Here is a 15245-nt window from a genome sequence, read left to right as displayed (position 1 = left end):
CTTACGGTTGAACTCACTGAAATGTGTACCAGACGTCGAGCAGGGAAAAAAACGGCGAATTCGATTTGAAAAAGCACGGACTGCGCGCAATCAGGGGGAATTACCGGAATACCGTGCGGCTCGCCCTCTTCATTACAATACAGTCGATGTATCATCGCGGGCGCGTGGTTTGCGCCGCCGTGATAGAATAGCGTGGGAGAGGAGGACGATTTCCGTGGTGATTTTCCTCAGGTTCGCGGAACGTTGCCACTTGCCAGTAGTAGCTGCCAGTAGCGTAGAGAAGGTTCGTCACTCGAACCGCGGAACGTGCGTGGTTCGTCGGGTAGTTTTAGTCGCGTGTCGCGTGATAGCTGGGCGGAGATGTCTGCGTGTCAAAGGCAGCCCCAGGACACCGTCGTCCCGCCTCAGAACGGGGAGGGCAACGGGAACGTGGTGTCCCCGAGGAAAAAACAGAGAACATCGATACCCGGAGCCACGTCGAAGGTTACCGTCGTCTTGGGAGCGCAATGGGGCGACGAGGGCAAGGGGAAAGTCGTCGACATGCTGGCGACCGACGCCGACGTTGTCTGCAGGTGTCAGGTGCATATTCATAATAATTCATGAGTTAGAGCGCGCTGCCGGAGTCCGGAATTTTCAAACTCTGCTTCTCCTCGGATTGTTTTGAACATTAAAATGGTCCGAAACCCAGCTTTTAGGTACTGTTGGAATAGCGTTGCCTCGGATTTCATTTCTCTCCCTCCCCCGAAGGTCAGGGCTACTAATTTTGGTGACCCGGTATGAGATCACATTGTAATCGACACGGTCCCATTATTTTTATGAATAAAAATAACCTTGCCACGAGGACAAAGCCGCGGTTGAGTTCTCCGCTATTTCTTCGTTTCCCCACGTTTTCACGCCATTACTCGCTCTACTGTATCTATGTGCACTCAACTATATTATAACCGCTTGCCAGTCGGTCTTATGATGCCGTGATGTAATAGGCATAAACCTCATCGGAGTATATTTATTTATCAACACCGGCAGTGCTGGATTGAGGGTCTTAGAGGCCCCCGGCCGTAAAATAGACTTTTTAGAAAACCTTCCCGCCAATGAAAATGTGCGTAACTTTTAATTTGTCAAGGTCAAGTGGAAGGTGATTGAGGAGATTCGATTGAAAATTAAGCTATCCAAATTAAATGTGAGAGTCATCTGCCGTTCAAATTCGTACTGGAGTATTATAAATTACAACAAGTGTTGAAAATTGTAGAAATATTTTTTTGCTCAATTTTTGTATTATGAATTTCAATTATTTTTACGAAATTTTGATTCCTGGGGGTAATTTTTGTGGCCTATCAGCATTTTCACGTTTTGCAATTTGAAAATCAATTGAGGAAGAAATTTTCAAAATTTCAGCCTTTGAAGAATAAATGCTTTGTGCGGCATAATTGCTTACTAAGTTTAGAGCATCTCCTATGGCTGCAGAGCCGATACTTTATTTGATCAGAGTTCTGGGGCCTGAGAAATAAGCTTTCTGCACCTGTGCTTGATTTGTCCTTGAACACCAGCCACCCACTATTTTTGGCAGGAAGCTTATGCTGTGGTTATGCCAAACAGAATCAAGTCAATCTTGCCCTTGGAATAAAGATTCTGAAATTTCTCTGCTACATTATTTTAGGGAGGTGGGCAATACAGTTAATTACTATTACTTTGAACTAAAATCAAGCACATAAATACAATTGAATAAATAGTGACTATCGTAGTTATCTAATCGACTATCTGGTAATGATTAATTAATTATTAATAAATTAACAAACTTTGTTGATTTTTCAGGGAGGAAACAACGCTGGTCACACTGTGGTCATAGAAGGTGCAGAATATGATTTTCATTTGCTGCCAAGTGGAATCATCAATCCAAAATGCAAATCCGTTATCGGTACTAAAATTATACTTATAATAATAATTTCCTCAAGATGTTGATCTTATACATCCGATAATTTCTTGCTGCAAAACAGTGCAGAGACTTTTTCCTGCTTTCAACTTGCCCTATCGGCTCAAAATTTCTGGTATTTGTAGTTGATAGTTAAGCTAGATAGCTCGAGTCAGCATTACGAGCCACTTTTATATGCTATCTTGGCATATTTATTACGATCGAGTTTTAGAGCTGGTAATATGACCCTGGACATAAACCACGATTTGCATAAAGTTTTCACATCATCACATTTAAATGTAGTTATTGATTTAATAAATATCTAACTGGTACGGCTTGTCACCGGATTTCCAGCTGACACTAAATTACGTAGAATGAACCTAGTATCTAATTATGTTGGCTACACATTTTTTGATCGTCGATGTGCAGGAGTAACAGTCATGCAATTTACAAATTCCCTCTACATTAGGTATTATTAGAATTCATTGATTTTACTACATTGGACTCTTGTATCTTATCTTATCTTTACCACAGGAAATGGAGTGGTCATTCATCTTCCGGGATTGTTTGAGGAATTGGAAAAGAACGAAGCTAAAGGTTTGACCGACTGGAAAGAAAGACTCATAATATCGGATCGAGCGCATATAGTATTTGACTTTCATCAGCAAGTCGATGGATTGCAAGAATTAGAAAAAGGAAAGCAGTCATTGGGGACAACAAAGAAAGGAATCGGCCCAACTTATTCCAGTAAAGCGACGAGAAATGGACTTCGCGTCGGTGATCTGCTCGGAGACTTTGAAAAGTTCTCCGACAAATTTCACACGCTTGTTCATTGCTATCAGAGAATGTTTCCTTCCCTTGAAGTGGACATTAAGGCAGAACTGGAACGCTATAAAGGGTACAAAATATCAATTAAATCTATTTTACTATTACTATTTTCGCTATTATTTATTTTCAAGTGAATTCGTTTATTCAGGTTCGCCGAGCACATTCGGCCACTTGTAAAAGAGACTGTATATTTCTTGCACAAAGCCTTGGAGAACGGTGATAAGGTGCTCGTCGAAGGGGCAAATGCCGCGATGCTGGACATTGATTTTGGTACTTATCCCTACGTTACGAGTTCCAACTGCAGTATAGGAGGAGTGTGCACCGGTTTGGGGCTGCCGCCGAGCACTATTGGAGAAGTGATAGGAGTCGTCAAGGCCTATACTACCAGAGTTGGCGATGGACCCTTTCCTACCGAGTTGCTGAATGAAACTGGTGAATTATTGCAGAGCAGAGGCCATGAAATTGGAGTTACAACTAAGCGCAAAAGACGTTGCGGCTGGCTTGACTTGGCGCTGCTGAAGTTCACGGGAATGGTCAATGGGTTAGTTGATATTCGTCAGTAGTTATTAGAGACCGAATATAGCTACTCAATGATACAATAATGCTCCGTAAATTTCTATTGCCAGCCGGTGTAAATTATTTTCGCAGCTTTAAATCAAATACTCAAAATCCAAACTTGTTTACTCCGGGGAAAAAAAAATTCGTTCGACTCATTTTATCTAACGAACAATCCTTGACAGATATACGTCCATATGCTTGACCAAACTGGACATATTGGATACTCTGGAGGAGATCAAGGTCTGTGTTGGGTATCGCTTAAACGGAAAGGACATAGATTACTTCCCAAGTAGCGCGTCTGAGCTGGGCCGTGTTGAAGTAGTCTACGAAACAGTGAAGGGATGGGAGACGATAACTGAAGGTGTACGTTCCTTGGAAAACTTACCGCCTAACGCTCGTAAATATGTGCGGCTAATAGAAGAACGTTTGAACGTGCCAGGTAAGTTTTCGCCATTGTAAAAAGTTTTTTACGCATAATTCAGTGAAAAAATAAGATTCAGAAGTAGCGCATTCAGTGCATGGTACGGTGGTTTATATATTCGTAATGGAATAAAGATTGACGCAAAGTGCCGTTGTTGCCAAGAAAAATTGTGAAAACAAATAAAGAACCCGCTTATTTTTTTTTTTTCTCGCTATTTTAACATTGTCGTTTTGGCATTTCAGTCAAGTGGATTGGCGTGGGAGCGGGCAGGGAGAGTATAATTGCTCTTTGACCAGCTGGTGCTAACCAAGGTTCGTTAGGAGGCAAGTCTTTTCGTGCGTTTGTTCAAGTAATTTTAACGCAGATTTCAAGTGTACTGTTTATAATTGCCAGCTGACACGCACAATAGATGGTGATATAATAATCGGGAAAAATATGCATTCGACGTTAGGCTTGGTTAACAAAACAGCGTAGTAAAGATATCTGCCTATTTATTAAAACTATGTAATAAGCGAGTTAATGAAATTTCCAGTTAAATTAATAATAAATTGTTCAAATAATACGTGCACTCAATTCAATGACAAGTATCGCAGACTATGGATGTATTACAAATCGTCTATCTTTGAATAGTGAATGTGTAATTCACTATTATATATAGAATAGTTGATATTGAACAACTGCGGTAGGAACGAATTGTTATAGTCAAATAGCTGCAACGTCGCAAACGCAAGGTCATATTTACAGTTGAACGCAACGGGAACAGTATTTAATTTACGTTACTGGCGGGTTTTTCGTCCTCCATTATTTCTGTATAAGTACTTTTCGTATCAAAATCCGTTACTCGGCTCGTTCTCCTTCAAATTTCAATGAGATCCTTTAAGCACAGAAAAGACGGAAATAATTTGCTGAATATGTATCTATAAATAAAAATTGAATTCAAGGGGCAGAAGGCACAAGCTTTGCTTATCCGAAATTGAGAACCAATGAACAATCATGTTGTTGGTTCATGCTACGTTTTATTCGCTATCTCTTCGTAATTCAATTAGTATTGAAGCATCATTTTATTATAAACAATATTAATTGAATTGTAACTATACAAATATTTAATAATTATTAAGATTAATATTACCAATGTAATATAATTGCGTCGAGTTTATTTATTTTTTCTCTCATATCCACTCCAATCCGGTATTTCCTAAAGATACAGTAATTGAATGATACAAGCTATCTTCAAGCTAATAATAAATATTAATGATACTACAATAAAGTTTACGGGTTCAGCGTATTATTTTCTTTTTTTTCCGATCGAGTTAGTGTTATCTCAAAATTTGCGGTCGGTTTTGCTTTCCTTATTTGTAAAAAATTTGATTCTTTAGATTTGAACGTTACTCGGACTCTTAGCGGACTTCGGAACGTCGTTCCTCGATTGCAATGATTCTCGTCGTTCTCGTGCACGTCGATTTTGAAACCAAATTTTTACCTGCAAGTAACACAGAATTTAATGCATATTCTACTGGGACGTTGTACGCTACTTTTTAGGAGGTGACGTGCTCTTTTTCTACCTGTAACTAGTTACGCAACGACCAGAAATTCATACTGATAGCAACTCCGATCCCGGTAAAAATTTTCGCTCATTGTGAGCTAGTTGGAACTTACGTAATGCATGAAGTGCCGTCGCGTCGAGTAGTTGAGGTTGTTATTTTAACGAATATCGTCGAGCATTTCAATTTGCATTAATTTTACGCGAAGGAAAAAAAGTGAGGATCCATTGATTGTTTACAAATTAACCCGATCACACTAATATATTCGCTTTTCACGCACGATTAGGTCCCCGGATCCAATTTTTTCTACCCACTTCAACTTCAGAGCCTTCAGGCTGTACTTACTCTACTCTGAGGAAGCCTGAGTACCGTGGAAAGTTGTAGAACGTCTCTTCTGGCGAGGTACGCGCCCTTGCTGTACTTGTCTTCGAGAATTTGTAGTTGGAAGGCGGTGAAAGGTATCCTTGGATGTTTCCCGGGTCGTCTCTTGGACGTTTTCCCGGCCGTCGACCTCTTCGGTAGCCTGGGTGGTCGGTATCTGGTGCAGTGGAGCCAGGGCAGGTCGTTCCTCTCCGAATTATCCTGAGCAACGGCGCCGGCGTTCGTTCCGGAATCTGATGGCCGAGGCGGCGACGGGCATTCCGCACCGGTTTCCCTCTGCTCGGGAACGGCGACGACGAAGGGTGCGGAAAGCGGGGTTGGACAGCAGGGGCAACTACTCGGCAACTGTGGGACGCGGCTACCCCCGGAAGAGGACGACGTCGAGGAGGTGGAGCAGGGTTCGTCGGCGGCGAGGATCCGGGCAATGCTGAAGTCCGTCGACAGCCTCTGGGAACGGCGGGCTTCACTCATCTTCGAAACGCAAGAAACTAAATCGCCTCACGAGTCCATCCCTCGTTTTATAGACCCCGGCGCTTCCGCCCCGTCGTTCCTGGTTGGTCCTGGGTTCCAGGGTCCTCCAGGATCGGTCTGAATGCGGTATCCATTACCAGAGCGGGCGAATTAGACGCCTAGACGCACACTTGATGGCTATCGCATGAACCGCGAGGGGTCCGACAAAACCAGCGCGTCTTTGGCAAGCGCCGTGTAAATAAAATACCTGCGACCGCGTACCGAGCTCTCATTGTGCATGCTCTTATACCAGTGCATTATCTACGGGCAAATCTCTCCTAGGCCAATAACAACAATGTAATTGATACCACTGCGGGCCCCACAGAGCGGCGGACCGTTTCTATGGGGTGACGGGCAGATGGGGCAGGGCCCAGTGGGCCGTGCTTAATCAAAAAGCCACGGGGGTTGCCACGGGGGTAAATCGGGGCTAGTTTTGGTAATGCCGGCTAATCCGGTAATATACCCATGATGGCTCGATCCTCGATCCTTCCCCCAGAGCTCACTGGCTACAGTGTGGCGATCGCAGGTTTTCTTTTTTGTCTAACTATGTGTATGTACATACATTCTATATACATAATAACATGTTATACAGTATAAGCACAGACTGACTTGCGTGTGCGTTGATCTCCGTCAGAGATATCGGGTGCACGGGGATGACGTGCGGTTGTCATCGGTGTATAATACTCGAGCCGAAGAAAAAAAGATTGACAATAAAATGCTCCGAAAGTAGCGGAGTGTTTCAAACGGCCAAACCGTTGGCCAGCCGACGGGAGTATTAGACTTTGCTAGCTGACGTTCTAATACCGAAACTTATGAAACTTAACAATATAATGCATTATCGAGAAGCCTTAACGCTGCTTGATATAACAATTCATCTTATCGTCGAACTTTGACTCACTCTTTGTATACCTATAATATTTCTTAACAGCGATCGGCCTTAATTGCAATATATATGAAAGTATTGCGATGCTGCAAGTCACGATGCCGCAAATGTAATTGAAATCTGCATGTGACACAGGAAACAGAGAGTTCTTGTTTCAAATGCTTCGGCAAAATGCTCCGCCGCGTTTCGCATAAATATAATCCACGCACTTCGTACGCATATGAACTTATAGTTATACTTTCCAATAATGCGTGGGCCAACGATTCGCCCTAGAAATTTATACACGCACCGAGATTACCTATAAATAATGTACTTGACTAAATAATTTTGTTACGACATGATTTCACCGTTTCGTAAATACGTGCGTGCCTGTGACAAAAAGATGGGAGTCAAGCTTAATTTTTTATCAGTCAATCAAACAAAGGCGACAGTCACCATCTCACGGGACGACGAACTGACCGACGTGATCGTCGGCATCGAGGAATGGAAATCTCCAGAGAACGACGATGGAGAGGAGCGACTTGGAGAGGGGAGACAGCGAGTGATAGGATGGCTTGAAAGCACCCTTAAGTCAGTCGGTGGTTACGGCCGTTGGGTGTCGTCGCGGTTCCGGAACAGAGTAATTACTGAGAATATCGAGAGGAATCGGAAAACAATTATAAACGCCAATCGCGACTTATGTTTTCGGAGTAGGGTCACGGATACAAAGAATTAAAGGACTGAACTACTTTTAAACGGGTTATCATTAATCTTGCTCAGCTTGCACGTAAAGTTACAGTGTATTATCACGAATATTCCCGCTTTTTCATTCGGCAGGAATTTACTGATATTCGTTCAATTTCCAACGGTAAGTAATTGTTAATCTTGCATTCTTGGAACAAAAGCGCGTTCTCGCTCTTTTCATCGCTACAGCAAGTCCCTCATTCAATGAATCAACTGAATTCATTGTTAATTTGAATTCGGTTATTGACGGCGATTGGAAAATTTTTAGTAAACTTCATCAAAAACTTTGGAAGAACCTCGAATAGTTTTTTAGACAAATTTTTTAGTTTTTTTTTTTTTTTTTACTAACAAGATGTTTTTGCTAGCAGGGATTGTTTTTTTTCTTTCTTTTTTTTTATCAATGATGTTGAAAACAATTCAAAGATCGAAACGAATATTCAATTTCAATGAGATTAGACAGTAGTATACGTTATTGGATTATTTAGGACGCGAATACTTAATTGTTTTATACCGTAGCATAATATCAGCCACAAGATCTACGGAGTATGTTTGTTTTATTCAAATGGTGTTACGCAAGCGACTTCTTTACGTAAGGTGATGGCGGTCGTAAATGCACGCGTTATGTAGGGTGTTCTAAAAATATGTTGATAAAACTCGTGAGTTTTCGAGTCGGTATAAAACATGTTAAATAATTATTACGGAAGGATCACAAGGTTAGTCAATAAATTGACCTGTAACCATCCACGAATTAGTCGCACATTGAACCGAGAGTATTATTATAAAATAAAAATCTGTCTCATCGGTCATCCCCATACTTGTAAAGTATCCAGACCACAATGTGTCAGCGTTTGTCTCGAGCGACCGGGAATATTTGTACAGCGATAATGAAAAAACAGTGTATACTCGGAAAATAATGTAAACATTACAAACAATGAGAACGAAATTGACTAACTCGGGTTCTAATCTTTTTTTCCAGAGGCATCACGCGCAGTTCACCATGATTAAAATCTGGATACTCGTGTTTCGCGAACATTAACGATAAGTCGCATCCTGAGTCTATGTTGTTTACAGTCCGTACGTGACTCAGTTTGACGAGTTACGGTGTACAAATTTTTTTCCCCGTTAGTCAATAACATGGCAGTCAATGCCATTTTTCGAGCCGACGAGGCTGGCATATCGAGACAATGATACTTTGCACGATTAGTATCGAAGAATTTCAGTACTTGGCAGTCACAGCGGGTCCTCAAGCCGACTCCGCCCTTAAATTTTTCCGAAATTAACTCGAAAGTGAGAAAAATCGATTAAACCAAGATCAGGAAACTGGGCTTGAACTCTTCGCACCGTTGTCTGAAGAACAATTAAGAGAGGAGAAGCATCCAGAATGACCGCCACCGAGGAATCGGAACCGCTCATTCCCTCGGCTAATCCACCGGTGGCTACAACCAGCACAGGGAAATACAGGGTCTCCTACCAGTCTTTGAACAATGTAAGTATTGCTCTGTAAAGTTTATGTAAGACGTGAATTGATGCGATTCCGCCGAATTTGGGATAGTTGGAAAATGAGAGTGAAATTTCAAATTGAATATTGCTGATAGTCATATATGGTAGTTCAAGGGCTAGTCCGGTCTACTTATTTCCCCAGGAGATGAAAGAATGACAGGGTCGCTGCCTGTTCTAGTCATGGAAGCCCCAACATCGAGCTGGGTCCGCGTTTATATCAGCACGGCTTCCTTCCGGAGCATATGCAGCGTGTATTAATTACGGCTAAATAATTCCTCTTTAGTCCAAGCTGTTCAGTACGTGTGTAATTTTATTTCAACAGCGATTGTACGAATGCGGTTCAAGCTCGCATTGGCTTGGTACCATGAATTATTTCGGTAAAATGTAGTCAGCTTAAGAGATCTTCTTGCAAAACCAGTAGAACCGATCCTAACGTGTCGATCTTGATTGATAAAGTATTAACGTGTCCTAGGACGTACATTCCCAACCAAAAGTGAGTCTCGGTGAGAATATTCAACACTTCGCGATGAGATGAATGTTTGAAAAAAATCAATTTAGTTGATAATATCCGTCCAATACGACCTTAAACAAATATCAATAGATGCGTCGAATCAATTGCGCAGCTACTTTGCCCTTATAAAAAAACTTTGTGACGGGGCAGATTTGATATTCAGCAACTGGGCCACTAGACCATATCGAAACTCGACGCTTGTTCGCATTCCGTTGACACCAACGAAACGTATAAGCCGTAGCATAGCGCCAAGCTAAAATTGCGAACATGTTTACAGCAGAAAAATGGCTCATCCGGAACCGAGCGAAATGGATCCGAGAGTCCTGTGGCTGCGGTGCGCCTCGAAAAAATGGGCTCAGGGCCGAGCGCCAACCGTTCATTGGAGAGAATTACCTTCACATGGAGCGACGTGAACGTCTATGTCACCGCAAAGAAGCAGCGACTGTGGGAGCGAATATCTAAGGGGAGAAGGCCCGTGGAGCTGAAGCACATCCTGAAGGACGGTAATACCGGATCCATAATTTTTTGGATGATGAATTTTTTTCGACACCATTTCTAACGATTAATGATTCGATGTTTCAGTCTCCGGCGTCGCTTATCCCGGTGAACTCTTGGTCATCATGGGCTCTTCGGGAGCGGGGAAGACCACGCTTTTGAACACCTTGACCTTCCGCACCGGCCACGGAATAACCGTATCCGGAATAAGGGCGGCCAATGGTCGTCGCTTAACTCCGACCGTTCTCACCTCCAGGTCGGCATACGTCCAGCAGAGCGACCTCTTCATCGGCGTATTGACCGTCAAGGAGCATCTCATATTTCAGGCCCTGGTCCGCATGGATAGACACATTCCGTATTCGCAGCGGATGCAAAGGGTCGAAGAGGTCATAGCCGAGGTAAATTATAAGAATCTGTAAAACGACGAAGTCGTTGGGTTCACTCTCAGGCTTAACGATATTCTTTCCAAATATATAAATAATATATATATATATATCACAGGTCTTTGTTGCAACTTTGCAAGCGTTTCATTATCCGAGAAAAAAATTGAACTCGACGTGTTTTTTCGCTTTTCCGTTCCAGCTGGCGCTTACAAAATGTAAAAACACGGTGATTGGGGTACCCGGAAGAGTGAACGGGATTTCAGGTGGCGAGATGAAGAGACTGTCATTTGCCTCAGAGTATCTTACGAATCCTCCGCTGATGTTTTGCGACGAGCCAACTTCCGGGCTGGATTCTTTCATGGCGCATCAGGTCGTCACAGTTCTGAAGAACTTGACAGGTTTGTGGCATGGTACCGTGACTCGGTAAGTCTCTGCGAGCCTAATTCTGAGGAATGAGCATGCTTTCAGCGAAGGGCAAGACCATCGTTGCTACCCTGCATCAGCCGTCCTCGGAATTGTTCGCAATGTTCGACAGAATCCTCCTGATGGCCGAGGGAAGAGTCGCCTTCATGGGAAGCCCGGATCAAGCTTGCGCTTTCTTTAAAAGGTGTCGTTGTCCTTCGCTTACCGATATAACTTCACGAGCAGGCTCGGATATCGAACTGCAAACGACGTAGAAAATATTAAAACGGGACTTTCCTCAACGTCGTAGCGTCGGCGCCGCCTGTCCAAGCAACTACAACCCAGCCGACCACTTCATCCAAGTCTTGGCGGTGGTTCCGGGTCGGGAGGCGGAGTGTCGTCAGGCCATAAACAACGTTTGCGAAAATTTCCAGAAGAGCGAAATTGGAATGAAAATGGCCCTGGAATCTGTCACCGTGGACGGTGAATTCGGGGACTCGGTGGTGGACGCGAACACGGTCGCCAGACGATCTCCCTACAAGGCATCGTCGTGCGAGCAGTTCAGAGCCGTGCTATGGCGGTCGTGGATATCAGTGATCAAGGAACCGATGCTGATAAAAGTCCGCTTGCTACAAACGATCGTACGTTATCAATTTGTGGATGAATTACGTGGTCCTTTCATGGGTCTACATCCCCACTCTCTTAACGTCTCGGAGTGAATATTTCGCTCGAAGCGTTTCGAGTGGAAAAGTTCACTCTTGAATAGTGAATATTCACTCCATCGCATCGTTCTAGTTGCGCATTTTTTGATCCAACGAAATTTAGAGAGTATGTGACCAACTAACGACGATGCCTCATTTTTTTGCGAATTGTAGATGGTGGCGGTGCTGATCGGGGTCATTTATTACGGACAGAAGCTGGATCAGAACGGTGTGATGAACATAAACGGAGCTCTCTTCATTTTCATCACAAACATGACGTTCCAGAACGTGTTCGCGGTGATTTATGTCAGTATGCGATGAGGGACGGTGGCAAATTTTTGGTTGTGTAACATCGTTAACTTACGTTGCAGGTATTTTCTATGGAATTGCCGATATTCCTGCGAGAGCATCGTAACGGAATGTACAGAACCGACGTCTACTTCATCTGCAAGACATTGGCGGAGGCGCCAGTCTTCATCGCAATTCCGTTCATCTACACCGCGATCGTCTATCCGATGATCGGAATGTACCCTGGACCGGAGCACTTTTTTATAACGGCTGGAATAGTCACGCTAGTTGCCAACGTGGCGACCTCATTCGGTAGGCAGAAGTCAGAAATCTACGTCACGATGATATATATGGGGAGAGAAAATTCGGCGAGTCAAACATATGAAAAAAGTATGCGTTCCATCTCCATGATGGTCGATCGGAGTGCACTTCTATGGTCATAAATCACCATTTAATTTTCAAGGCATAGGTATTGATTATCCGGTCGCGATGTCGATGTGACACGTAATAAACGTCACGTGCCGTTAATTCGTTCTTAGTTTGTCCAGATCAAGTGTCTCTGTGTAACCGAATCCGCACCGCGACAAAGCGCTGACTTCGAAATTCGAAGTTAGAGTCTAGTTGAGTGACGTGAACGGGAATCGTAGCCTCAACTCTGTAAGATTTCGGTCAATGTCCTGCGTACACTGTATAAAAAAATGTCGACTATTTTTTTTTTTTTTCACAAAACTCAAGTCGAAAATATTGTGAAAAAAGAATGCTGTCCAAGCTTGAGCTTTTAATATTAATATTTAGAGGTACGTTATCGCGATTTTCTATTTCCGATTTAAATAACATGGAAAATTATCACCTGGTGACAAATCTACTCTTTCAAAAGTTATTTAAGGTCGTTTGTTGACCTTCGACCTTCTAGTTTCGACTTTGAATTTCGAAAAAGAAACAGTCGTTTTTTTATACAGACCGGGTCCTACCCACGAAAAATCAAGTCGTGAGCCTATTCTTAAGTTATGTAAAGAACGACTCGAATCAAGTTTAAAGTGCGAACGGAAAATTTATATGAATTGTTATCATTGAACTGTTTCGCTGCAGTACAGATGTAGGCGTATGTCTTGTGCTAGGAAGTATATATACGTATATACTTATAGAAGCCAAATACGTTATGCAAGCCGAATAATCCTCGACTAAGAAGGTATCGATATTTTTCTCACATAATTATTTACTCGCACGTGATAGAATTACCAAGCACCGATCGTGTGACACTTCTTAGGCCAGACTACATCACAGAAATTATACCCAATCCATCCGACATGTAATACATGATACGAATGTTCATATGCAACTCATATGTACATCGAGAGTTTGGATGTTGTAGAAGATTATTTTATTTCTCGCACGTGTCTTAACCGGGTTCGATACTGTTTGAAAAAAAAAAATCGAAAAAAAAATAACTTGTATTATATCGCGTCGACAGGATTTCTATCGTACCGAAATTCTCATCCATATACTGAAGCGTGTTTTTGAGGGACGGAGTTTAATTCCTCCCCGTTTTTGAAATTCCAGTTCAGAATATAATGTATTCCAAAACCATTGTCATTCCACCGTAAAATTTTTCTCCATCTTTTCCCAATTTCGTCTCCACAACTTTCCGCAACGAGTCGTGGTGTCCATGAGCTACAACTAAATTCTAATTCACAGGGTATCTCATCTCCTGCGTGAGCTCAAGCGTATCGATGGCTTCAGCGATAGCGCCGCCGTTGATAATTCCTTTCCTGTTATTCGGAGGATTCTTTCTAAACAAAGCGTCAGTCTCACGTTTTTTCCAAATCTTTACACACGTCAGACGTCTGATTAAATTTCCTCCTATAATTATCGTGAAAATTTTCTATACTATACAGATCCGTCCCGTTTTACTTCGTCTGGTTCTCGTATCTGTCCTGGTTCCGTTACGGAAACGAAGCCTTGCTCGTGAACCAGTGGAGCGAAGTCGACTACATCAGCTGCACCCGGAGCAACGAAACCTGCCCGAAAAACGGCCGCGTCGTTCTCCAGACCCTGAACTTCCGTGAGGTAGGCTTAATAAGTGATAAGTTGAAATTCAAAGTTACCGTATCAACCGAGCATTTGTACTAATGGACGCTTTTATCGAACGCAGGACAACTTTTTGATGGACATCGTTTGTCTGTTTGCCCTGATCGTTGTCTTCAGGTTGTCCGCCTTCTTTGCCATCCTCTTCAGGGCTTATCGGACGAAATAATGGTCGTACCACAGCGGTTTCTTGACCTGCACATTTTACGAACTCGCACCGAAGACGAGGTCAGCGGTACGATCAACCGACGTTGTAGATTTGCACTGGAAGCGTGCAGAAATGCGGTATTGCGAGCATATTTATGTAAAAATCGACAACAGTGCTACTCCGTCCGGTCCGAAGAAGCAATTAAACAAATAAACGAGCAAAAGTCATGCTCGTAATATATTTTAACGAATAAATATAATTTCCTTCAAATACCTGTAAATATACCGGATATATCTGTAATTTTACATACGCATGCAACATAATCAATATATAATACGAGATGTTAAGTTATAAGATATCTATTGAATACAAATGACGGACAATTTTGTTGATAAGGCCGGTACATGGAATAATTATTCAAGTCTGATCTTGACCCACGACTCTCGCACGCAAAATTACACCGAATTATTCCTGCGAAACGTGTTCTAAGGTCAACTAATTACACAGGCCTGCAAAATACAACCTTCAATTTCCCCCTTAAGTAATAATGCATTTTTTTCGGTATTTGGGCATGTTGAATTAAAATGTAGCTCTAGTTTTTTTTACAGCTCACCGAGATTCACTTTTATGCAAGACACGCAGATTTACAGATTTCTGGACAAATCTTGTGACAAAAACGAATATACTGAATATAAAACTGTTTGCTTAGGTTTAAAATGAACGGCTTTAGTTTTAAACAAGACTTAAGAGACTAGATAAATAAAAAAGACTTGCGATACCATTTTCTACTTTCTTCAAAACTCCTGTTCAATCTTTTTCTCTTGTATTTACTTACGTAGCTCTAAATACCTTAAGATCACCATAATCTAAGCTGAGAAGACAGACAAGAAAAAAATTCTCAGGAAATTTACATAACAGAATTTTTTAAATATCTTTTTCATCTATTCATACCTAATACCTACCGAAATTACTGCTCAATTT

At 42.3% G+C, this 15245-nt stretch overlaps 3 protein-coding genes across 6 annotated transcripts; 2 read left to right on the top strand and 1 right to left on the bottom strand.

Moving 5' to 3' along the window:
• The first annotated feature begins 258 nt into the window (after nucleotides 1-258).
• On the top strand, nucleotides 259-4275 carry LOC107217402 (adenylosuccinate synthetase). The gene is made up of 6 exons (XM_015654921.2): nucleotides 259-579; nucleotides 1810-1912; nucleotides 2441-2804; nucleotides 2883-3275; nucleotides 3475-3731; nucleotides 3956-4275. The coding sequence occupies exons 1-6, from the start codon at nucleotides 361-363 to the stop codon at nucleotides 4003-4005; spliced, it is 1386 nt and encodes a 461-aa protein (XP_015510407.1). The 5' UTR covers nucleotides 259-360; the 3' UTR covers nucleotides 4006-4275.
• On the bottom strand, nucleotides 4058-6106 carry LOC107217389 (segmentation polarity homeobox protein engrailed). Its single transcript, XM_015654894.2, has 2 exons — nucleotides 5600-6106; nucleotides 4058-5193 (listed from the first exon to the last, which is right to left on the bottom strand). Exons 1-2 carry the CDS (start codon nucleotides 6104-6106, stop codon nucleotides 5086-5088), a joined length of 615 nt encoding a protein of 204 aa, XP_015510380.2. The 3' UTR covers nucleotides 4058-5085.
• On the top strand, nucleotides 5959-15045 carry LOC124294216 (protein white). Of its 4 annotated transcripts, none has more exons than XM_046738911.1 (12): nucleotides 5959-7647; nucleotides 8728-9237; nucleotides 10040-10265; nucleotides 10345-10655; nucleotides 10840-11038; nucleotides 11109-11247; nucleotides 11353-11683; nucleotides 11918-12049; nucleotides 12115-12343; nucleotides 13727-13832; nucleotides 13927-14098; nucleotides 14184-15045. In XM_046738911.1, exons 2-12 carry the CDS (start codon nucleotides 9133-9135, stop codon nucleotides 14283-14285), a joined length of 2052 nt encoding a protein of 683 aa, XP_046594867.1. In that variant the 5' UTR covers nucleotides 5959-7647; nucleotides 8728-9132; the 3' UTR covers nucleotides 14286-15045. The 4 variants fall into 4 exon arrangements, 3 of the variants coding, with proteins under 3 accessions (XP_046594867.1, XP_046594868.1, XP_046594866.1); XM_046738912.1 differs by having other exon boundaries at nucleotides 5959-7875; nucleotides 10043-10265; XM_046738910.1 differs by having other exon boundaries at nucleotides 5959-7875.
• Nucleotides 15046-15245: the final 200 nt, after the last annotated feature.

The sequence above is a fragment of the Neodiprion lecontei genome, chromosome 4 (assembly GCF_021901455.1).
Source record: "Neodiprion lecontei isolate iyNeoLeco1 chromosome 4, iyNeoLeco1.1, whole genome shotgun sequence".
NCBI classification, from domain to species: Eukaryota; Metazoa; Arthropoda; class Insecta; order Hymenoptera; family Diprionidae; genus Neodiprion; species Neodiprion lecontei.
Note: the sequence above shows the minus strand (reverse complement) of the source record. Positions and strands in the feature narration are given on the sequence as shown.

What these genes read in the sequence shown, in the direction of transcription:
- LOC107217402 (XM_015654921.2), top strand. Translation starts at nt 361, where the DNA reads ATGTCTGCGTGTCAAAGGCAGCCCCAGGACACCGTCGTCCCGCCTCAG. An exon ending in AAAATGCAAATCCGTTATCG is followed by an intron (nt 1,913 to 2,440) that starts GTACTAAAATTA and finishes TCTTTACCACAG; the next exon opens with GAAATGGAGTGGTCATTCAT. An exon ending in GAACTGGAACGCTATAAAGG is followed by an intron (nt 2,805 to 2,882) that starts GTACAAAATATC and finishes TCGTTTATTCAG; the next exon opens with GTTCGCCGAGCACATTCGGC.
- LOC124294216 (XM_046738911.1), top strand. Translation starts at nt 9,133, where the DNA reads ATGACCGCCACCGAGGAATCGGAACCGCTCATTCCCTCGGCTAATCCA. An exon ending in CCTACCAGTCTTTGAACAAT is followed by an intron (nt 9,238 to 10,039) that starts GTAAGTATTGCT and finishes ACATGTTTACAG; the next exon opens with CAGAAAAATGGCTCATCCGG. An exon ending in AGTTCTGAAGAACTTGACAG is followed by an intron (nt 11,039 to 11,108) that starts GTTTGTGGCATG and finishes GCATGCTTTCAG; the next exon opens with CGAAGGGCAAGACCATCGTT.
- LOC107217389 (XM_015654894.2), bottom strand. Translation starts at nt 6,106, where the DNA reads ATGAGTGAAGCCCGCCGTTCCCAGAGGCTGTCGACGGACTTCAGCATT. An exon ending in TCAGGCTTCCTCAGAGTAGA is followed by an intron (nt 5,194 to 5,599) that starts GTAAGTACAGCC and finishes TGTTACTTGCAG; the next exon opens with GTAAAAATTTGGTTTCAAAA.